This window comes from Chaetodon trifascialis, chromosome 16, assembly GCF_039877785.1.
Source record: "Chaetodon trifascialis isolate fChaTrf1 chromosome 16, fChaTrf1.hap1, whole genome shotgun sequence".
NCBI classification, from domain to species: Eukaryota; Metazoa; Chordata; class Actinopteri; order Chaetodontiformes; family Chaetodontidae; genus Chaetodon; species Chaetodon trifascialis.
In genome coordinates this window covers 16036011-16060042 of record NC_092071.1, presented here as the reverse complement: position 1 = coordinate 16060042, position 24032 = coordinate 16036011, and the positions used below count along the sequence as shown (strand labels likewise).

At 42.2% G+C, this 24032-nt stretch overlaps 2 protein-coding genes across 3 annotated transcripts in view; one reads left to right on the top strand and one right to left on the bottom strand.

The window, feature by feature from the left end:
• The window catches only part of LOC139344661 (cell adhesion molecule DSCAML1-like), a 51387-nt gene extending 45997 nt beyond the window's left edge, over positions 1 to 5390 (top strand). The window contains exons 27-33 of one of the 2 annotated variants that reach the window (XM_070982984.1): positions 25 to 180; positions 318 to 348; positions 507 to 625; positions 752 to 904; positions 1142 to 1342; positions 1699 to 2010; positions 2277 to 5390. In XM_070982984.1, coding sequence (XP_070839085.1) covers positions 25 to 180; positions 318 to 348; positions 507 to 625; positions 752 to 904; positions 1142 to 1342; positions 1699 to 2010; positions 2277 to 2710 — 1406 coding nt within the window. In that variant the 3' untranslated portion in view covers positions 2711 to 5390. The remainder of the gene's footprint in view (positions 1 to 24; positions 181 to 317; positions 349 to 506; positions 626 to 751; positions 905 to 1141; positions 1343 to 1698; positions 2011 to 2276) is intronic. The other variant, XM_070982985.1, reaches the window with a different exon arrangement.
• A 2017-nt stretch (positions 5391 to 7407) lies between these two features.
• On the bottom strand, positions 7408 to 18442 carry arhgap35b (Rho GTPase activating protein 35b). The gene is made up of 7 exons (XM_070982770.1): positions 17822 to 18442; positions 11908 to 15819; positions 11379 to 11520; positions 10905 to 10982; positions 10587 to 10718; positions 10272 to 10377; positions 7408 to 10147 (listed from the first exon to the last, which is right to left on the bottom strand). Exons 2-7 carry the CDS (start codon positions 15625 to 15627, stop codon positions 9736 to 9738), a joined length of 4590 nt encoding a protein of 1529 aa, XP_070838871.1. The 5' UTR covers positions 15628 to 15819; positions 17822 to 18442; the 3' UTR covers positions 7408 to 9735.
• Between the last annotated feature and the right edge of the window lie 5590 nt (positions 18443 to 24032).

Here is a 24032-nt window from a genome sequence, read left to right as displayed (position 1 = left end):
CTTCTTCCCTCCTTCTCTCCGCAGGTACAATCCCTCCCATTAAATCAGCTCGTGGAGAAGGGGATGATGTCAAAAAGCTGTTCTCCATCGGCTCTCCCGTCATCCTGGTTACTTTGGGTGTTGCTTTGCTCTTCATTATCCGCAAGAAACGCAAGGAGAAGAGGCTTAAACGACTTAGAGGTGGGAGAAAGAAAGAGCGAGATCAGGGAGGGATCTGTGTTATTGTGTGTAATGGATTAATGTAACATAGAGTGACATGTTGGAAGGATTATCTTCACAGCTAACTATAATCTAATTAAGATATTGTCTCCTTATAGATGCTAAGAGCCTCGCCGAGATGCTTATCAGGTAAAACCCAACACTTCTGGTCATAGTTTTTATGACTACTCTGTAGAGGAATATTTAACAGAGGTCAACCTCATTGTTTTGGCAAACCTTGTAAGAGACACCAGTCTGACTATATATGTCATTTCCATGTGTGTGTGTGTGTGTGTGTGTGTGTGCAGCAAGAACAATCGCAGTATAGACACTCCAGTTAAGGGCCCTCCTCAAGGACCAAGGCTCCACATTGACATCCCACGTGTTCAGCTACTCATTGAGGACAAGGAAGGCATCAAGCAGATAGGCATGTGGCCGCATTCGACAACCCAAATATCATTTATCAGTGTCTTTTTCTGCTGGCTTATATTAAATAATTTACTTTTTTTGTGTGACTGTGATGTAACTGTATTTGCTCATCTTCTTGCGACAGGGGAGGATAAGGCAGCAGTGCCAGTGACGGACACAGAGTTCAGCCAATCAGTGAATCCGCAGAACTTCTGCACAGGCGTGTCCCTGCACCATCAAGCCCTCATCCAGAATTCAGGGCCTTTGATTGACATGTCAGACATCCGCCCAGGCACGAGTGAGTTGTTCAGTAAATATCACAGCTCTTTAAGTGACCAAACATGAAATAGGCTGAGCTGGTGAATCCAGCGGAAAGCTTTGATCTCTTATTGAATTTCACTTCCACTTCTGTCAACTTCAGTCATGAAGCTGATGAGACAGGAAAGATACTATCGTTCTTCTATACAATCAATACGTGTATACACACAGTCTTTGTGCTGCCAAGCTGTTCTCTGATCACTGTGACCTCTCTCAGATCCCGTCTCCAGGAAGAGTATAAAATCAGCCCACAGCTCCCGGAACAGATACTCCAGCCAATGGACGCTGAGCCGGCCGAGTCAGAGCCAGTCGACGGCCTCAGCACGAACTCTGACCTCCGACTGGCGGACGATGGGCTCTCATGGCATCACCGCCACTGAGAGTGACAGCTACAGTGCCAGCCTCTCACAGGACACAGGTGAGTCAGTCCCAGCCTGGACCACTGACGCAGTGACTCTGCTGCTCTTATGTACTACACTTGCTTTAATGTCATTTGCATTTTTTTTACACCAAGAAGCATTTTTTTTAATGGAGATAATGAAGTCTTTTAGTTTTGTTGTGAAAGTCAAGCCCAATCTAAAGGCAAATGAACAGTAACATGCATTCTCAAATGACCAAAGAGTGGAGGAAATATATTCCACCTTTAGCCTCCACACCTCACCTAACACCACCTTCCCAAGTCTCTTTGACTTCATTATTTTTATGTGACAGAGTCTCTGTGTGTACATCATCATCCATCTTATCTGACTGAGGAAATTATTTTTGTTTTTCCAGATAAGGGTCGCAACAGCATGGTGTCGACAGAGAGCGCCTCTTCCACCTATGAGGAGCTGGCAAGAGCCTACGAGCACGCCAAGCTGGAGGAGCACCTGCAGCACGCCAAGTTCACCATTACGGAGTGTTTCATCTCCGACAGCTCGTCTGACCAAATGACCACAGGCACCAATGACCCAGCAGACAGCATGACCTCGCTCAGCACACCGTCTGAACCAGGCATCTGCCGCTTCACTGCCTCGCCACCCAAACCGCAGGACTACGACCGCGGTAAAAATGTGGCTGTGCCCATTCCCCACCGCGCTAACAAAAGTAAGTATGACCAGATGAGCCATGATGAAACAAAAACTGTTTTATAACACTCAGTATGAAAGTTAGGTGAAATGGCTAAAGCTACACAGGGAAGCAAGGAGTCATGTCTCTTGGATGATTTGTCCAAACAGTCACTCCAAGACCACCAAGTCACATGTTATAATGTCAAAAGAAAAGCACATGCCATATTTATTTATATGCCTTTGGAAATAATCAAATGCCTTTTTGAATTTCAAATGTCCTGACTCTTCTCTTGCACCTCTCAGGCGAATTCTGCAACCTACCCCTCTACATGAAGACAGACCCATTCTTCCGCAAGCAAGGGGAGCTGCATGACCCGTGCCCAGCTGTGCCACCGCGGGAAGCCTCAATCCGCAGCCTGACGCAGCGGGCGTATCACACCCAGGGCCGTCACAAGACTCTAGACCCTGCCAAGCAGCAGGCCCTGACGCTGGGCCACTCTGGGCTGGGCAGCTTGGGTGCGAGCTCGGGCACCGCCACCTTGCCCCAAAGGACTCTCACCATGCCCAGCTCCAACACTGCAGCAACAGCTTCCACTTCCAGCACGAGCAGCAACCCCACCAACAGTAACAAGGTGGGGGGCTCAAGAGACTCGCTGCTCGAGAGCAGCTCCTCTGCGCTGGGGAGACTGCAGAAACAGAGTGTGGGGGCCTACTCCAAGTCATACACACTGGTGTAGACCGTTCTCTTGCACAGACTTGCATTGCTGTCCCACTCCTCAGCCAGCCCCACTCTGGTATTCTTCAGTCTGGGCCAGAAAGGGCAAGTTACCATCTGTCTTTAAACCCAACTAATGGTGAACTGCCCAGCATTCTGTCTAATTTTCCTCGGAATAGGTGTTCTCCCAGACAGAGACCCAGCTAACCCAAGTTTTCATGCTCACCTGGGACTCTATAAAAGAAATACTAACTTCAACTAACAGTTCCAGCCAGCTGGTGCTCAGCTCCGCTCAGTTCTCGCGGGACTTGTGCAGCAAAAAAACAGGAAGCGATTCTGTGGTCATTTGGAAATATTGACTATAATTGAGGAGCTAAAAGCTCTGTGTTTATGATGATGAAGACTACGATAGCCAGTATGAAGCTGTGTGGCCATCCTGTCTCTCATGCGCACACACATACTGTCCTCCATAGTTTGAGTATTATTGTCAATTTGCAGGACTTCCAGTTAAGTTCCCCTATTCTTACTCTGTCTTTCACCCTCTATGTGTCTCTTAAAGTCCCAAATAGCTATTGGCAGATGTTCTCTTAATGGTGATTCCAAAAGAAATGATTCAGGTTCACTTCCAAGAACAAAATTTCTATCACATTAACGTTCTCCACACATCTCTCTCTCCAGCTGAACAGTGTCTAACTTTTTAATCAAATCATGACAACCCAAATGAACCAGCTATAATTTCTCACATTACAAAGAGAATATTTGGTATTATAAAGAATTTACATATATATTTCTATGTAGGTATATTATTGACATTTAAGTGAAATTATGACAAAGTATAAATTGTATGTACTACAATAGTGTAGTAGTATATACAGCAATTTAATGTTAATGTCAAATTTAAGAATGAGACAATCGCTCAATCATTAAAATTTAAAAAAGGTTGGACTAATAAAAGAAAAAGTTTAGTATATACGTATACAGGATGTTCTGTATGTTTCTGTATGTAGACCGACTAAGAGAAGAGTGTTAAGCTCCTGTATGGACAGAGTGGTCCTGTCAAAGCCCCGTGTTGAGGTGGGAGAAGAAAGATAGGCTACTTAGTATTAGTTTGAGCTCCTGAAAAGGCCGGCTGGCTGGGTGAAGGGATAAGAACCTCCCTGGTCTGCAGCGCCTCCCTGGCTTGTTTGGCAGAAAAACAATCATGGCAGAAAGCCTTCTGTAATACTATTGAAGTTTGCTCATGAGGATACCGGATCTTTGTTGAGCTTGTCTTCAGCCTGAGTGGCTGGTAACAGTAACATTCAGAAACCAAATCAGTATCTGCAAACAAGTTTAATGTTTGCCGCAAAGTGGTTACAGAATCAAATTCTAATCCAGAATTAAGGCTTCTGTCACAGATCCGAACTTACCAACGTCTCAGCCAGCCTTGGTGACGCTCAGCCGGCCTTTGCTCCTCAATGAAATGGACAACTAGCTGAAAGAATCCCAGTCATGATGTGAATGAAGTAAAATGATATAATGTTGAGCGATGTTATATGTCAGGGAGTTCAGTTTTAAAAATGATATAATGTTCACTTAATTGATATCTTTGTTGTTGCCCTGTCTGAAGTACTGTACATGTCCCACTTTCTTTATCCCCGTCCCCCTCCATTTTGCTCTAATGTACATTCACACAAGAACCTATTGGGCAGGCTTTCTGAAGCATCTCCATGATAGTGTTTTGTGGTGTATCTTTATTTATCCATTTGCTTTGTTTGTTTGTTTAGGGGAGGGGGTATCTGTTGGTCTGTTAATTTTGATTTCTAATATTCATTTCCATTTGTTTTGGGTTTCGTCAAACTTTTGGTTCCAGGGGCCAAACAGTACTAAGGTATGTGGCCTGCAGCTAAAACCAATTCAGCCAAGTGAAATCAGGGACTCGTAGCTCTTTTGGTCACACAAACTACTGTTGTGTATATACTGGACTGGAGTCGGTCTGAAGACCTGAAGCATTCAGACTCTCGTCCTTTTCCCCCCAGTCAGATAAATTGAAGTAAAAATTCACCACACTAAACATTCTAGATCCATCATCTCTACCTTTTGTCAGTGTTGTTTATAGATTAAGTCTTGTACATAAACACAGTTTTGTATGAAGAGCTATTTTCGTCAGAATAAATCAGGGGACACATCAGGGTTGAATGCCCCAATTTCAAAATTGAAATAGTATCAAAAATAAAGTATTTTACTTCTGAAATGGGCAAAAAAAAATTAACAAAAACAAAAAAAAAAACATTTTTCTCTCCCTTTATGTTTTTGATACTAATTTGTTGAATTTTTATTCTTTTTTAAAGGTCTTTTGATGTTGTCATTTGTCCTATTTACTTTTTTTATTATCATTATTTTGTATTTTGTTCATCCTCAAAAAATCATTGCATGCTTGCTAAAAGGGAAAAATTGAGGGAAAAAATGTATGAAAATCAAAAATATACAAACAAAAAAAAAAAAATGTTGAGGGTATCCCAAACATTTGTTTGAGTTGCTTGTTATAGCAATTGCTTGTGTTCAAAAGTACATTTTCTATGAAAAGAAAGCAAAAACTAAAAAGATCATTCTAACACCTTGTGCAATAAAGCTATCTTTCATACGTCACGGCCTCTGTCATTCTCAACAGGTTTGTTTGCTTGTCATCTGAACAGTGTTGACCTGACATTCATATTGAATTAACGGACAAACAGTGAAAGCAGCGTTGAAACAGGTTGACATCACACCAAAGCCAACGCTACATCTAATCTGATTCTGCAGTATAAAAAGGAAAGCATTTGGTGATGATACTCAGATTTAGCATTCCACTAACATACAGTCTTGGGGGGGGGGCAAAAATCAATTTTGAAATTTTGGGCTGTTGTGCTTCTATAACATGTCTTATTTCAGACTACTGGAGAGATTTCTGTTCTGGGCATTTAGCAATATGATTGCTAGATAATACCTTTTATGCATATTTAAACATACAGTAAAAACAAAACAAAACAAAAAAAACAACTATCACTGTGAGTAATCAGCTGCTGAAGTTTCATTGTAATATCTGTTTGTTAAAATTTGACCCTATTCACCTGTAGTGAAAGTCATTATACACAGTTTGCATGGGCAGGATAGTCCTCATGACAAGTAAACTGAATTGAAAGATTGCCCCTTTAAAAGTATAGACCTGTACATAAATCTATAGACGACTATACACACTGTAGGTACAAAACTGTGTATTTACTGTATGCAAGATCCTAATAAGTCAGTGTTATGGCTTTGGCTTGAAGCCCCCAATGTACAGTGTAATTCTTCCTGCATTACAGTGTAATGTGGTGCCCCAGTACAGTACATACAACGCATACATGTAAGTACAACAATTAAAAAAAAAAAAAACAACATCACCATATACTACATACCTACACTAGACGTGTAGAATAGAATAGCTATTGAACACAATTTCAATTACAATACTGAACAGCATGGAACTAACAGAGGACAGCAAATTCAGCTCAGTATCTGACTATAGCTCTGTTACTCTTATGAGTGCTCCATGTAATAATATTAATGTAACTGCTTACACTCAAACCAAGTCACACCTCTCATTCAATCAAACGTGTGGAATATTGTGAGGAAACATCCCACATATCATACCTTCTCAGCCTGCATAAACATATGCTAAAACCACATTCCTCTGAATGACCTTATTCACAGAAAATCAACAAAACACACTAGAATTGTTATTGCTGTCAAAACATGGACGTGGGTGAGACAATTAATTAGCTTCATTGATTCACTCGCCACCATAGCTGAGACTGTGGCGTAATTGTCTCAGATTTCTTGCACCACATCGCTGTTTGGTATCAGTGATGCATCTGAAGACAGAGCAGCCATCAGACAAAGTGAGAATGAACCCAACAAACCCAGTCTTGTGCCTGAAATACAAAGAGTGGACACGAAATGGGACAATAATGAAATCTAAGAGCCACACAACTTTTTATGCACAAAGACGCCCACTTCTATTTAGCTTTACAGCGATGCCGCCACAAGATGGCGTCACAACATTACAATGTCTGACCTCTCCACTTAGTGAACAGATACTGTGAGGAAAGTATTCTGCCAAAAGAGTGCAGTCAGTCATGACGGATATGTTGTGAATAATTGATGTTTTTCAGAGTCACCTGCACCAGTGCCTAAATACTACAGCTTCTAGTTACTACAGCAGAGTCTTTCAGCGTGTCGCATGAGCTGGTTTGTCAGAAGGATGCTTCATGGATAGCTGCATTAAAAAGTGTGCTTTACACAGACGGACCTTGGGCCCTGATTATCTCTGGGGAGCAGCAGTCGTGTCTTCATGTCTTGATGTGTTTGTTCACCAAAGTGTCAGTTAGGAAAATAATTTAAACTACACCACTATTCCACAGTGGAAATGTGGATAATAATAATAATAATAATAATAGCATGTCTCATATTTTGGCAGATGACAGCAGGGTGCAATGGGCCTTCTCCTTGACTTCCACATAATACTGAAAATTATAACTAACAAAATGATATGCTTGATATTCTTCATTCCCTGGTCCCCATTGTTGTGACTGTATTAACCCAGCTGCTACTGTGTGACTTCTTAACAACGATCCAATCTCACTCCAAACTTTGCCATGAACACATGGAGGTGCCCCTCAAACTGTCAAAGGCTCAATGAAAGACCACAAGAAAGCCGAGGACAATTTTACAAGATTTAATTTATTAACTATTATACAGTTCACATAAGGCCTTCATCTTCAAACACTTTTCTCAGTCAGACAAATTCCATGGTTTGCTCTTGGTGCACAGTACATAAACTTTCACGTTTCAGCTACTTCACTTGTAGTATTTGTTTTGTTCTCGTACTAATTTTCATGTTTTAAAACAGGGAGAGGCTTTCATCCTTCTCCCCTTGGTGTGTTTTTTAAATCATGCACTAAACTTAAGTGGCCTTGAACCATTCACAAAAATTGTAAAAATGGACTTTCAATCATTGAAATACACACTAGAAATGTTTTCTACCATTGACTAAAGGGTGGTGTTCCCCAACATACAAATAAACAACCATTATAGAGTAGTATGCACTCACTTTTTGCCACCGAACGGCAGAATTGCCACAGTTGTGTCAGAAGTCAAGTGATGCAGTAAGATTATTTCCTCCCAGGGATCGTGTTGTAGTGGGACAGTTCCTTGGTTGGGTCTGTGCCAGTCTTAATGTTACAGCTTACAGCTCTGAGTTTGAGAAGTGCCCTCAGATTAGTCCAATAAACACATAAAATGACTGGCTTCCCACAGCATTGTGATTCCAAAAGTACCAGTAAGTGATGATCCCAATTACTACTACAACCAATGATCTAACTAGTCTGGTCATCGTTGCAACCAAGAACCATAAGAGAGCCACAATCATCCAGAACTTATATGTCTGGGGGTCCGTTTTTACTTGTCCTCATTGAAAAGACAGTGCTTCCTCTCATACATTTAAGAGTTAAAATCATCAGGTCTTCATTGACAGTGCTACCACTGAAACTGTGCTGCTTGTTTTCCATGAAAAGATAGGGCAATATGCCAGCACGAAACTAATTCACTAGAGCAGGTAAACGGCCGGTGTTGTTTCCTGAACGTGCCCCAACAAACATTTAACTTCTACTTATCATTGTATTGTATAGCAGGACTAGCAGTAACAGTGCGTTGAGAATACTAAACCTTCAGAGTTAAAGGTCCTTAACATTAGATGAATACAAAGAGCTTGGTTTGATAGACAGCCACAGCAACACATCCAGCAACCTATCATGTTTCAAGCGTTTGGTTTCCATGGTCACCAGATGGCAATGTAGAGTTTTGTTATGGTATGACTAGGTTACACATTCAAAAATGACAAAATTTTTCCTTCACTTGACTGATGGCAGGCAATGTCCTCTCTGATATTATAACGGTCTAATTAGTCCAAACTTCCCTAAACATCCACTCTGATCAACCGACAGCTAGAAAGAGGACAAACTCTAAAAGAAAACTATTTTTCACATGGCTGGATGAATGAGGAACATGAGTAGATTCAGATTTCCCACCGACCTAAAATGGGACCTCTGGATCAACATAAACAACTTAGGTTTTTACAAAAAGATCTTGTTTCACAAGCCTGCACTGATGCCACGCTCGACCACCAAACAAAAAATATGAACAATTAATCAGTGTGGCATTTCTTCTAATTTAACACTACACTATCAAAAAGTGCTTCGATAAATTTGTGGATACAAAAACAAGTTCGATGTAAACAAAGTTTGATCTGCCAGAGCTCTGTAGAGGCAATGGGTATGGCTGTTTGAGCTGTGAAATTAAAAACACTCAAGAAAACAGTATGTCAACAAAAACAAAAACCCTTTTGAGGGAAAAACAACAGTGATCATTAAAGTGCATCCCTGGATGTGACCCCCCAACCCTCCCCTTCCCTCGCCTCCCCATGCTGACCCCTCAGGTAGAGCCGATGAGAGAAACCCCAAAGGCAGACAGAGGAACCTCTGCTACACGGAGCAAACTGCTGCCCAAAGGACCTACAGAGGAACAGTCTAAAAAATCCAGTGGCAGTACTTTCATGAGAAAAAAAAAACTAAAACAGTTTTAAGCAGATAAAAACGTGGTGGCCACAAATTAATTCTTCCAGCTTGGCATAGAGGTTTCTATTTCTCGGTAGTGTAGGATAAGTGGTGACTGTTGACAGAAGAGAGGCTTGCTGTGACAGCAACCTCTGTCCTCCACTTCTGATCTGATGTCAAATCCAGGCGATCAGGGGTTCAGAGGGCAGAGGGAGAGTCACTGATAACCGTAGCCTGCCCTGATGCACACAAGTATGGATACAAATGACAGGTTAGGGAAGTTTCTCGGACACTTCCCGTCTCCTCTTCATAAACTAGGCAGTCTATGATCAAAAATGTTGTGTGCAAGTGCACGCTTTTTTTCTTTTTTTTTCCTAGTGTGTGTGTTGGTGATAAGGTCCAGCATCATCGTGGGCACACGTGGTTTCACCGTCTCTCACAGTGTCTCTTGTTCAGCAGGGGAATGGTGGGAGTGGGGGTGCTGGTGGAGGGGAGGGAGCAGAGATTGCAGGGGAGACTGGGGGGTGGTGGGCGGGGACTGCTGCAGGGGGCTGAAGTGTGTGGTGGTGTGAGGAGGAGAGGAGCGGTAACAAGAGTAGGCAGAGCTCCCGCTGAGGGTGGTGGTGGGTGAGGCAGGGAGGCCTGCTAGGCCGGTGGGGGAGTCAAGGAGGGGCTGGTTGTAAAAGAAGAATGCACACTGGTGGATGAAGGTCTCGATGATTGTCTGGTAGGTGCGTGTGGCAGTCAGGGCATCCATAGTGGTGAAGTCCGGCCTCATGAGGGTGGGCCAGAAACAGATGGACAAGTTTTCACTGGTCATCAAGTTCACCCTGTTCAGCTGGCTCACCCTGAGAAAAACACACAAATACAGACCAATGTATTCACACAGTGCAGAAAAAAAACAGATGGGTGTCTACCACAGAAGACCAACAAATGCATGAACGTGATTTCAACAGTAGACGGGGAACTTACTTGTGTAAGTGGCTCAGTACATATTTGAAGACATCATAATTCTCCCTGGGGAACTTCCTCAGGACATCCTTCATGGTATATAGCCTTTGTTCTCTGTCACTGATTTCTGCACACACAGAGAAAAGTTAATATTAAAACTGAGACTTCATCACCGCAGACAGTAATTTGAAACTAAAATGTCCCTCTACACTACCAGGAAAATGATTCTTGTCTTCTTTGGGTCTGCCAAAACCTTCCCTACCCTCTTTCCTCCTAAAAAAAATAGTCTTTTTATGTTCTAGTAAAGACCCTCCCAGCCCAGCAGTGTTTGCTTACTGAAAGCATCCAAAAGGTCCACCTGCAGAGCACAAGGCACCAGGGGCTCAGGCAGCTCAGAGAAGAAGCTTTTGAGGGCTCCAGCCACAGTGTTTATGGAGAAGTCTTTCTCCACTAGGTCTAATCCGTGGTCTACACAAGGAGAATGACACAGTTAAAGAGATCAGAGAAAATAAGCCCATCAGTAGTAGCTGTCATCAGGACCAAACAATCAGTTACATGGCACATCTCTCTGGTAACTCTGTTTATGTTTTGATTAGACAGCCACATAATTACATGTCAAACAGTTGGTTCAAACAAGTCTGATGAGCAACTCACCCTGTTCAAACTGCCGCTGCATGCTTTCCATCTCTGACTTGTTGCCGCTTACGCGGTACAAACCCTCTGTATTCAGGCCTAAGGAAAAAAGAGCGCAGCAGAGAAAAGGGGGAAGACATGGGGGGCACAGTGGGAAACAAGCACAGCGCAAACACTTCATTAGGCCTGTTGCAAACAGACGTGACGATACAGATGCTGGCAATTTCTAGAGGGGTACTGAACTCAATAAACCCTTGTATTACTTTCACATCACACTGTGGTCATGAACAGGTGCACTGGTGGGAAATCTAACAAGCATATTTAGGTGAGTAATAAATACCATTAATTTTATAAAAAGTTATTTACCTATGGTGAAGAATAAAAACTAATAAATGACAATTGTCAGGATTTATCAGAATAAAACTTTAAATCAGATTTTGCATACATCACATGCATGTTATAGTTCAAAAGAGCTTAAAAGACAGAGCAACTTACCTGTTGTCTCAATGAAGCGGACACACTTCTCGATGAAGAGCGGGATGGGCCTGTCTGGGGATACCACATTCACTAGGGGGACCCCAAAGTAGCTGCTCTCCGGGGGCTTGGGAATAGCTGGACGGGGCTTTGGTCTTGTTTTCTGTGAATAAAGAAAGACAGAGGGTTGTGAGTGATAAATATGTTGATAAAAAGCTGCACTCATTGGATCCGAACAAAATGTGTTGTTCCCCATCAGCAACAAATCAGGAGTTCCTCACACTCAGTCATAAACTTAATGTCTAGATCCTCCCCAATCACTGTCACAGCTTAAACATGCTCACCCGACAGTGACCTCAGTATATTTTATACTTTAAATCTGTGATCACGCAGGTATATCTATAGAGATGATAGAGAAAACATTTATAGAAAAACTAAGAAAATAGTTGAAAAATTAAAAAAACAATTTCTATATGAGATTAGACATTGATAATTAAAAAATAAGCTTCTTTTTCTGAATTAAAACAGAAATAAGTGGCATAAAACACACCTTGGCTGTTCGACGCAGGCTCTTCAGAATGTTCCTCTTTTTTGGGTCCTCACTCTCCTCATTAACGAGACTTTCACCTTTTAAAGTCCCAAAGTCATCTTCCTTAGACTTTGGAAGAGCTCCCATCTCATCATCGCTGCCTATGAAGCTTGTGCGAAAGCTGCTGAACTTGCCAAGTCTCTTGGAGCGGTCGCGGTAAAGACGAGGCTTCACCCCCGCTGCTGAGAACTTCCTCCTTCGCTCCAGAGAGCTGCTGTCTGCCTCGCTGTCTGAGCCATTTCCATTGGAGTGCATCCTGTTGGAGTTGCGGATGGTGATGATTTTGCCTTGTGTGCTGTCATGTGGTACTGAGTAGATGATCTCTTCATTGCTAGGGCGGGGTTTTGAAACAGCGTCAATGGGTTCGGCATAGTCTGAGGGATCATAGCCCACATCCCCACCAGGAACCCAAGTAACAGCAGAGGGCAGGGAGCGACGATGACCTAGTGTATCGATATATGGATTACGGCTCACCTTTCGGAAGTCAAAAGTGACACCCGGTTTAACTCTCACTTGTGGGGGTACTTTGTTGTTGAGTTTGTTCTCAAAGTCTCTGATATCAGAGATGACAGAGATATCACTGGAATCTAAGTCAGGCAGGTTGAAGCCCCCACCATGAGAAGTGAGTGTGCCATCATAGTATGGTGGTGATGGTTCAACATCATCCTCTGAATCCAGGAACATGGTGACAGGACTGGGAGAACTGCAGCGTGGGGAGTACACATTTTCATTGGTGCATGCTTCAGCAACATTATCGTACATGTGTGTGGCCTCCACAATGTTGCGTTTCTCTACTACTTCCATCAGAAAAGAGTGGAACATTTCTATCCTGTGCAGGCCTCCCACCACGCCCCCGGATCCACAAACCACACTATTGAAACGCCCCTCAATCTCATGGGCTAGCTCCTCCCCCTGGATCAGCTGTTCACAGGCATAGTCGCTGTCAGTGAGCTCTGCCTGGCTATCTCCCACTGCTAACAGCTGAACTGGGATGATGTCCTGGACCTCACACAAGAAGGCACACAGGGTCTCCAGGGAGGCTTTTCGGGAGACCGAGTACACAGCAATGTAACCGTGTACTAGCCTGCTCTTCCGCAAGGTGAAGGAGGCGTGGTATGAGAGCAGAGAGAGCTCTATAGCCAGCTTGTGTCCACCAACTGTCTGCTCCAGCAGTACAGAGGTGCCACTATTAGACATAGGCCTGCAGTGCTGATGCATTAGGAAAGGGGATAGGAGCTGCTCAATGTCATAGGAGTCTCCACACATTAAGCACATGACAATGCGAAGGTCTGCCTCGGGGACTGGCTGATGAGGAGAGTCTCGGAGACCTGGAGGCTCAGGGAGGAGGGGTGGGGAGCTGCTACTAAATGATGTGCTCCTCCTAATATCCAGAAGGCCCCTCAGCACCTGGTTGATTTGGGTCTCATTGACATTATGGCCATAACCCACACCAGGGGAGGCAGGGTCTAAAAAGCTACACTGCAGTCTCCTTGCAACCTGCTGTCCCTGTGTTATTAGGTTTAAGGCAGTTTCTCCACCTATATCCACATATGATCCTACGCCCCTTTTAGTGACTAAAAGCAGTGATGTTGGCAGCTGTGCTAGCTGGCTATCCCGTCGACCTAGAGTTGATTCCCTAAGTCGTTCAAGGCTTTCAACCACATAGGAGAGAGACTCTTTTGAATTATACAGACACAGACATCCGTGAGGGGTGAAAGTGGGGGTGCTGAAGGAATTTACTGGAAGACGTACATTTCCCTCAATAGGTCGCAGTGTCAATTCATACATCTTCCCGTCTAACACATACCAGTCATCATTTGTGCAGAGAGCCCTAATCTCATTGGCAAATTCTCTGGCAAGTCCATCCTTCCCTAGTATGACAAGGTTAATTCTGTCAGCCTTTGTGTCCCCAAAATGAGCTTTCACATCAAAAAAGGGGTAACACGTGGGGAAACGTGAAACTAAGATTTGTTCAATCTTAGAATCTCCGCAGTGAGGACTGCTAGGGCAAGTCTCCTTGGTAGGGTGATAGACAAAGTGGATATGTTTCAATACTAGAGCATCTCTTTCAGCAGGAAGCTTTTGTAGCGCCTTGAACCTCTGTTCCTCCCCCAAAACCTCCTGAATTGCCCCCATCTTCTCCTTGCTTGGCTTGGCATCCACCTCAAGCTCATAAAAAAGCTCAGAATACTCCAGTAAGAGCTCCTGGAAGTCTTCTTTAGCACGGTCAATGATCTCCTTCTGATGGCGGTTGTACAGGTCTAAGTACTCTGGCTCCTCAAGCCACTGGTAGAACTCTTCATTCATGATAAAGCTACGGGCCTCCTCCCAAGGTTTGCCAGGTGTGACAAAGGGGGAGGAAGCTAACCTCTGCTTAAATTCCAACCTCATCTCTGCCCGTCTGCACTCATTACGCAGATGTTCCAGGTGGGCATTAAATATTTCCTCTGCTTCAGCAGTTTCCAGTAGGTCTGAAGGTATTCGTTCATCTTCCATGTTATCAATGTGAGATGTATCCTCCCATGGTGAGTCCTCCAGAACAACAAACCAGTGGGCAAAGTGCTGCTTGGACTCTAGAACCTTCTGTACCCCAGACCAGCTCAGCTGATCTATCTCATCCAGATCAGGCACCAAAGAACTAAGTGCTAAAGGAAGAGTGCTTAAGTATATTTTGCGACGCCTCTCAATATGTTCCTGCTTCAGACGATAGACATGTTGTTGAAAAAGCTTCTTGCATTTAGCCGTTCCCTCCAAGAACACATATTCTTTGTACTCTGGGGATGTGTTCATGCGTCGACTGGTGTTTAACCAGGTTTCATTATGATTCTTTACTATACGGTTGATAAGCCATTCATAGCGATCCTTGGCAGAAGCTATCTGCTGACTCTGGAGCTTTAGGGCTTCAAAATAAGGAATGATCTTGGGCTTGCCCCTGCTCTTATCAATTAGTTGAACCAAAGTGAGGAAGGCAAGGTCCACATTTATATTTGAGCGTGCAGATGTCTCAACTACTGGTAGACTCTTTTTTGTGATAGCAAAAGTATGCGCATCTTTGATGTAGCGCTCAACTCCTTCATCACATTTGGTGAGGACCAGCACAATGGGCTTCTTCGTCTTACTAAGCTGACCATACAGATTAGTGACAAATTTCAGCTGGTCATCAAAGTTGCGGTTCATGCCACGGCTGACATCAACGCAAAGCAGGAATCCATCAACCTGCAGCTTGCCCTCCGGCATTTGTTTTTGCTCAAAGTCTTGCTCCAGACCAAGCTGGTCTGTACAGAAGTACATGAGCTTCTCTGCTGAAGCTAGCTTGGTTGCAGCTGCCCGTTTGATATAGGGCTGCATAGCAGTGCTACGATGTGGCTGAAATGTCTGGTCATCAATAAATTCAGTTTGCTCCACAACATGCATCCTGCAGTCAGGCCCCTCCTCCAGAACCCGTGACACCTCCCCCCAAAACAGAAAGTGATCATTATTAACCACTCGACCCCCAAAGTCACTGGTGCTCAACACTGATGTGTGATCCAGGTAGAAGTCATCAGCACTAGGACGCACAAACCTATTACACAAGCAGGACTTGCCAACCCCGCATTGCCCCTTCTCTTTCTCTGTTCCTGACAATCCCACCACAATGAGGTTGTAAATGGGCGAGCGGGCATCTTGCTTTTTCGCCATCATAGTCTGCTGACGCTCATCCTGCCATAAACAGGCACTGTAGAAAGGAGTTCACTTGAATGTTTGTCCATAAAGTTGCTGATCCACAGTGGAGATCAGATTTCACTTTCTTCTGCCAGGCTTCGATTTTAATAAATAGCAGCGCAGTGATATTAGCTGAGGGTTCCTTCATTCATTCCTGACATGAATCAGATCCTGTCAGGGAAAAAAAAGACAAAGAAATCAGACAAAATGGGCAACCAACAAAACTATATTTGAAATAAAATGAGAAAAAGATGAACAATTGGAAAACCACCAATGGGGCAAATACCAGACCCTTAACCTTAGAATATGTAAAATAATAATATATTACTGTCAAAACATGCTACTTTATGTTGTAATGGACTTTTAGTGAGGATGTTATTGACAGCAGTTTTGCTAATGAAATGTTCAGCCCCTGTGAAAGTCTGTCAGCTTGCATAAGGCCTTTTCATACTTCTATCTTTAACATCTGAGTGATCTGAAATAACAAAATATGACAATGCCAAAAGGCCCATTGAACCTCTCAATGGTGAAGGTTGGGTATAATGTCTAATATTAACCAATGCTGGCTCTTTGATTCTTTATTCTGAATTCATAACTATGGCCTTGATCATGTGTCAAATCTGATCAATCATTAATTGGAATATGTGTGAAATCACTACATTAATGTTATTACTATACACACTGAGTTGTTATCAAGCACTGCTGTACTTTTTGGCATCATATCCAGCCATCAGCAAAAGCATAATGAAGACAGTGTGACAGGACCAGCCAGTCATACACAGTATGTCCTGACAGGGGCCATAGTACAAGTAATGACCACACTAAGGTAAACACAATAGGAGGCACACTGATTTTTCCAAAATTCATCAAACTGCAAATTAATTGTCCATTATGATGCTGCAGCTATTATTCTCACAGCTGAATTAATATGCTGATTATTTTTTCTCAAATAAAGTGTTTTAGAGAGCCCATCACGCTTTGCCTGAGCCCAACATGATATGTGCATTTGATTTTGTTGTTACTGACCAACAGTCCAAACCCCAAAAGATAATCTATTTACTATGACAGAACAGTAAAACCAGCAAATACTCACATTTGAGAAGCTGGACCAGTTTCCAGCAGTTTCACTTTAAATATGACTGACAAAATATGACTAACAAAACTGTTTCCAATCAGTCATCTTATTGATGAATCAACTTATCTCAGCTCTGGTCCACTCGTCTGATGATAAATTCCTATATCAAACCATATCAAAATGATAACACTAACCCTAGGAGAGATGTTGGGAGTGGTGCTCTTTAAAGCACCATGTCAGCTGATCAGTGAGTGGGGTGACAAGCATGAAAATGACTATGTTGTGGGCACCTCAGCTTTTCAACCTCATTGAAACAGCAGCTATCAAAGACTAAACAGTGAATGAATGAAGGACTTGATAACAGAGTCAGATACATGTTCAATCTATGCCAAAGGACACAGAACTTCCTCCTCCTGTTAAGACATTTAATGTTCCATTATTATAGCATTGATTAATGCTTCCATTATTCTAGCACTGATGCAATTCTGAACAGCCAGCTCATAATTTCTACATATGGGCAAAAATGCCAAACTGCAGAATTTCACTTAATGTGGATTATAATTCACTGGAATTAAACGATATGACAAAAAGAGGAATTGTAGGCTGTTAATGAAATATCCTGTCACATGTAGTGGCCACACATTAGCAGCTCCGGCAGGGTCAAAAGCAACCATGGGCTCAGCTGAGCTAGGCCTGATACCCAAATGAACAGACAAGTTTTTTTTTGTTTGTTTTTTTGCAAATAAAAACTAAACTGCCCTGTCCAGCCGGAATCAAAACTGTTTACCAAAGCCCATCTTCAAGCAATTTCATTCACATAACCTACGAACGGCGAAAAGATCTGCGTAACGTTACATGTTTTGCAAAGGATTAACAGTTAACATGGGCTTTAGGGTGCACAGAGAGGGGCTGACCACGCCAGGCCTGCTGACTACATAATGAAATCGCGGAGCCCAAATCTGAAATAGCCTACCTTCTCCAAACCGACAGACAATGTTTCAAGGGAATTTATTTACCCAGCTGTCTAGGGTGTAGCACTCGACAGCTTCACCAGGAAACAGATCACAAAGACGGGGAGAGAGCATGTAGGGTACATACCATCGCATTTCTCCCTCTCTCCTCTTGCATCTGTCAGGCCAGCGCTTGCCGCAGCCCTCGCCGCCTGATGTGCATGAGCATAAAGCCGCAGAGTACACTGTATTGTCGTCTCAATTCACGGATAACACTGATAATACTACAACTTGTGCAATGGGGTAATTTGATTTAAATATCCATTACCCACGCCTGGATTCTCGTGTTTAGCATCACTGTTTTCGTTGCGATTAAACACGGGGAAGGAAGAAATAAATATCCCGAATGATAGAACAATCCAATTCTGTTCTTGCAAGGGTTTTTTCCTCATGAGAAATTCGGGCGTATGAAAATCTGCTTAGCCGTCTTCTTCTCGGTTCACCACGTTGCTTTTTCAATAATTATTCTGTCCATTGTTGTGCCCACATAATGCTGGGCCGGTAGCGCACACGAGACAACGGTGAGTTTGTTGAAATCGCCGTGGTGTTTCGTCTGAAATATGCTTCCACTGCAACAGAAATTGTTCATGCCCTGCTCAATTTGTGAGCAGATTGCGTGTGTGAAAGTGGTATTTCTGCCAGCTTTCCGATAATGGCGGCGGCCCTCCTCCCCGGACCGAGTTCGCCTCTTCTTTTCTTTGGGAAAAGGGAGCTGTGGAGACAGAGGCAGCGGAGAGAGGGACTCACCCAGCGGCGCCCTCACACAATTGCAGCAGGTCGGTCCTCAGCTGCTAGCTCACCACTATACTGCATATGCGGGGCTCGTTACTCGAAAGTAATCGATTTCTGACCAGTCGGTGCATATTTCCAAAGTATTGCCACATTTTTTGTTCCATCCTGGGCCGACAACAGCCATTCGTTTTTGAGATATATACCTTTCCGTTAAAAGAAAATGCGGTTTCATCCTCTCCCGCGACCTTTGCTAAAACGTCCAGAGATTAGCTAACGTTACTGCGCGTGCTATGAATCCCATTGAAGGTTACGCCGACAGATGTCCCTCGTTCCTGCCAGCTTCATGGTTACAACAGTATGACTCAAAGTTGAAGCTAGGTTTGAAACCTTTGACTCAGGGAAAGTAGCTTACAGGTTTCAGGACGACGTAAACTCTGTTTTCATATGGTTAAATAAACTTTAAGTGAAGATTTATGTGTGATATAGCGTTAACGTTACAAGTAACGTTAGGTAACGTACTGGCTAATTTTCACTAACTAGCTAAAGTATGATTTTATCTTATACTAAACTCCATAAAGTAAACTTATTTAATTGTTGGAGAGGATGGTATTTAAAATGTGCTGTTATTGCTAGTGTTTAGCTAACCAGACATGTTAACTTAAATGTGGTATAACCTGACTTTTTAATGCTAGTTAGCATAACATTAAAGTTTTAGCTGTTAGCAGTGACATCATCAGTTATGCTGTTAGATTGATGGGAAACACTCGTCATGGACCAAAGAGGCAAACTGGTAAACTGCTACACTGGACAGCAAGTATTAAGTGTATTGTTAAATATTGTAACTTTACGTAAGCAAATACAACCTTTAATTTGAATGATGAAGATGAATAAATCACAACAAAATTTTATGCAGTTGGATATGTAATTATATGCTATTGTATCACAAACAGAAACTGATTAAAGTCCAGTAGTGAAAGAAATACACAGAACTGCCTGTAGGTAAAAATTCCCTATTGTTCCTTCACTCAGAATCCTACTAAGTAAAAGTTCAGTGGGATTATAAGCCAAATTTACCTAAAGTATCAAAAGTAAAAGTATTTGTTTTGCAGAAGTCTAGCCATTGTGTATGTCACATTATTATCTGAGCTGTTATTAGATTGCTAATAATGATCCATCTATGTGTAATGTTACTTTTGTAGATAGCTGTTGGAGGTAGATTAGTCCAGTAGTTCCCTATTTAGGGGTCAGGCACCTAAAGGGTCACAAGAGAAGTCTGAGGAGTTGTGAGATGATTAATGGGAGAGGAAAGAAGAAAAAAGGTTCTAATGAACCAATCCGTTTTTAAACCAAAAAAGTTGAGAACTTCTGGCTTAATCTTTAGCAATTCATTTTAATTTAGAAGTTTGTAGGTTTTTTCCTGAAGCTGCAAGATAAATGTAGCACAGTAAGTACAATATTCCCAAAGGTCCAAAGCAAAAGGAATATCACTTCAACAGAAATTGTATTTCAAATCATCTAGACAGCAAATTGTAGTGCAGGTGAACAAGTTAAGTCTAATAAGTTGGCCTGTACACATTCACAGTGTGGTACACTACCATTCAGCTCTTCCACCTTTAACAGAGGCTGGCATCAGTCATCAGCATCATATCTAATTACTTTGTGCAGACCATTAACTTCAGCAGTGCCGCCTCCTAGTGGATTTATAGGCTATAAACTACCTGAAATTTTCTATCACCTCTGCAATGAAGGCTTAATGCAGTCACAGTTTTTACTTTCTATAAAGATTACAAGCTTTTTTTTTTCCAGAAAGGACCTTTGCTGTGTTGTAATTTTATCCATCTGGATTCAGCGGTTCCCAGTGGGAGTGCATTTTGTCTGGGCGTCTGGGAAAAGAAAATCAGCCTGGCAGTGGATTGTGTACTCTATGAGCTTCACCTTCAGCTGCACAAGTAACCAAAGTTGTGGCCAGCACCAGACTGCTACCGGAGGGGGATATGGAAGAAAGGGTTCACTGTTCAATTCCAGTGTGGCTTCATGCACCTTGATCGTTAACTACGACAAGGTAGGTATATATATGTATGTATCTACGTGTTTATGGTATATTACAGATATGCATGCACATTATACAGTATTTGAATGTGTTTACAGTATTTGTATTTGTGTGTTTGCATATGTGTATATTTTTTGGGTGTCGTGACAATGTTCTTGCTGCCATTCTGTTGATGATTTTAGAATTACCCTGTTTAAAAAAAATTGAGTGTTAAACAATGGAAATTTTTGTCTGTTTATGGCACTAGCTGAAAAAATTAAGCAGTCATCAGACTAATTAGGATTCATCCAGGAACCAAATATAATGGCAATCCATCCCTTTCATAAAAATAGAGGCATAGGAGCCAGTTCAGTGTAGTTGATATTACTACCACTAGGCAGAGCCCTAAGCCTTAGTATAATTCAGAATGTCAACAGGAGTTGATTTAGTCATGCTTGTTACTGTCCCAGTGATCATGCAAGAGAAGTTACATTATTGTCCTGAAACCTCTTCCTCATCCTCTTCCTCGTGTTTGTTATCATCAAGAGAATGAGAATGTGAATTTCCCTTGGGGATGAATAAGGTATCTATCTATCTATCTATCTATCTATCTATCTATCTATCTATCTATCTATCTATCTATCTATCTATCTATCTATCTATCTATCTAAGAGAAAACAGACTTAAGATTACCACAGTGGTTGTTTGTTTCTTTTTTGTTTCTGAATTCCTGCAACATCTGCAAGTGAGTTTCCACTGCTCATTGATTCATGGGGTTTTGTTTTACACCTTGATCAATTTAGAAAGTAGCCATTGTGGTGTAACAGGGATCTGGGGGATGAAAGGCAGTAGGGGTGAGAACGGGGTGAAATGGACAGCAGATGGGTGCTGAGAGAGCTCAGCACAGATGGACAATAGGTGGGAAATGGCATCTCTACCAAGGACATAATAAACAGTCAGGAAGCTAGGTTAGATGAACTTCATAATAACTTTACACTGAAGCATGAAGAATGCAATATAACAGATCAGAGATGGGAAGGAAAGAAGAAAAAGAGAAATAGACAATTTGACTATGAAGTTGGCATGGTAGCATTTAGATGAGATAGATAGTTTCTAAAGATTATATCTGATACCCACTATCTAATTTATTCTGACACATATCTTGTCTATGTGATGTGCATGTGTGTGCCAGAGAAAGAGAGAGAGAGAATCAGAAGAAAGGGAGGAGAAACAGCCCATTTTCCACCCCGCCCACATAAGTCATCATTCCACTGTGATTCATTGTTACACTGAATTGGAAAACCTTAGCAATTTAAATAGAAAATGAGGAAAACAGAGGATTACCTCAAACTCAGACACTGTCACACAGGCAGTGAATGCATGACAGGAAGGTTATGCTAGGATTCTTTGGATTTTCTCCAAAATATGTCAGATGTTCAGAATTAGCCTTTTGAGTTTTTAATGTGATTAAGTGAAATTGAAGTCAGGCAGAGGGTTGTATCTGCGAAAAAGAGAAAAGGGCAGGAGGGATTGTCTTAAATCTTCTACTGTTTTGTTATTGACTTTGACAGAAGTGGATGTAGTGACAGTTGAGGGCGTGTAGCCTGTTCCTGAGAGGAAGTTGGTTTGAATCAATCAACTCAGTGCGAGCGTACATATTTTAATAGCAGTTATAAGTGTTAGATTCCAGATCAACACCTTAGGTTCTTTGCATTTCAAAGTAATATAGGAAGAAAATCATTGAAAGCAAGTGATGTAAACATGCAGGAGTTCGAGCTAAAATATAGAAAGGTATAATTTACATCACAACTGAGCTCAAACAAATGGTCATGGAGGAAGACCCTGAACATGAGGAAACGACCAGAAGGAAGGAAATCCTTCTTACAGGAACTTGCAAAACAAAGATAGGAACACATATTGAAAAAACTCAGCTGGAACATAAGGCAGGAGGATATGCCGTAAGCTCAGGTGGTGAAGATGCACTCTACAGTGGAAATGTAGTTTCTTTCTGATTGACTCAAGTGCCTTTTATTTCATTTGCAGTAAGGTTGTGCCAGATGCTGTTAGGTGTAATGTAAGCAAAGTATAGAAACCACATGTGTTAGGAGAGTACCCTTATGTTTTCCACATGCATGTGGTTACACATGCTATGTCTTGGATGCCCTTCAAAGGTAAAACAAAAAGTGCTGCCAGCAATCTATCTGCACTATATTCTGTCTGAGATGTCTGTGCATGGTTTTGACCTCAGAAAAATATGTCAGGTTGACTTTTCTGATGGCTCCAGAAGAGTAGGCCCAAATAAGACTAAGAGATATCCAAACACGCCCAACTGTGAGGTTTTTGTTAACAATCATCAGAGGATTAAATGTGTAGTGTATTTCATTTGTAAATGTTAGCCTGGGAGCTGTGTTGTTAATGGCAGTAGCTGCTGTGTGAAGGTCCAAACTGAAGACACGGTGCACAAGACACCTACAGTAACTGAGAGAAACCAGTGCCTGAGCCTGAAGTTCACAAGTGAGCACCTAATGGCCAGGCATCGACAAATGCTGATCCTGACAACATAAAGTGTAGTTCGTTCAACATACTGTGCTCATATTTCAAAAAACATATATCCTAACAATAGGCACAATAGTTCAGCATGCATTCATTTTCATGTGTTTACTTCAGAAACATTGAAACCAAAAATACAGGACATCCTGAAGCACACAGACCACATAACCTCTTGTCCAGAATATTTCCTCAATGCACTGTGTGGCTTTGATAGGGAGACATAACAATACCTACCACTCTGCTGTGGTCAACTTTTCTTTGCAAACGAAATGATCAAGTATCGTCTCATTGTCAGTGTTTCTTTTGATTTTTGCGCTCTATACAAAATTGACCTGCACTGACTGATCATTTGAGGTGATGCTGGCATGAATCAAGTATAATGCAGTGAGGTATCTGAGCAAAACAAGGGGGCACTGAGGCTGCATTTTCAGAAAGAAAAATTGTGAGAAAACATTAGAAAAAAAAGTTGTGGGAACGTAGGGCAGACCTGACAGGACTGCTTACCATATATAGTGAAAGAGGCAGGGCACCAGAATGAGGTTTTGAGTGACACCACTTGGAACAAGATGTTTAACATAGTTTAATGAATGTGACAGTGTCAATTCTCCCCCAGTTCTCTTCATGGGGGTAGGGAGGGAGCAGCATGGAGATTTTTTTTCCTCCTCAGTTTAACTATTGAGACAGCCAGAGATTGAGGAAAAAAGAGCAAGAGACTTTCTCCATCTGGGTAACATTATTCAGATTCCTCAGTGTTGGATATTTGATGATGCTGGCAAAGGAACGGGAGTGAGGCGTGGAGACAGAATGAGGGAAAATGGGGTGAGAGCAAAGATATGGGGAGGAAAACCAGAGGAGGCGCTGTTCTCTCAGAGGGACGATGTAACCCTGACTGCACTCCCCAAAAATGCCTAGAACGGGAGGGAACCAAAGCAGTGAGAAATCTGATGGTCTGTGCATTATTGTGTTTAAATGTCAGATATCTGCAGTG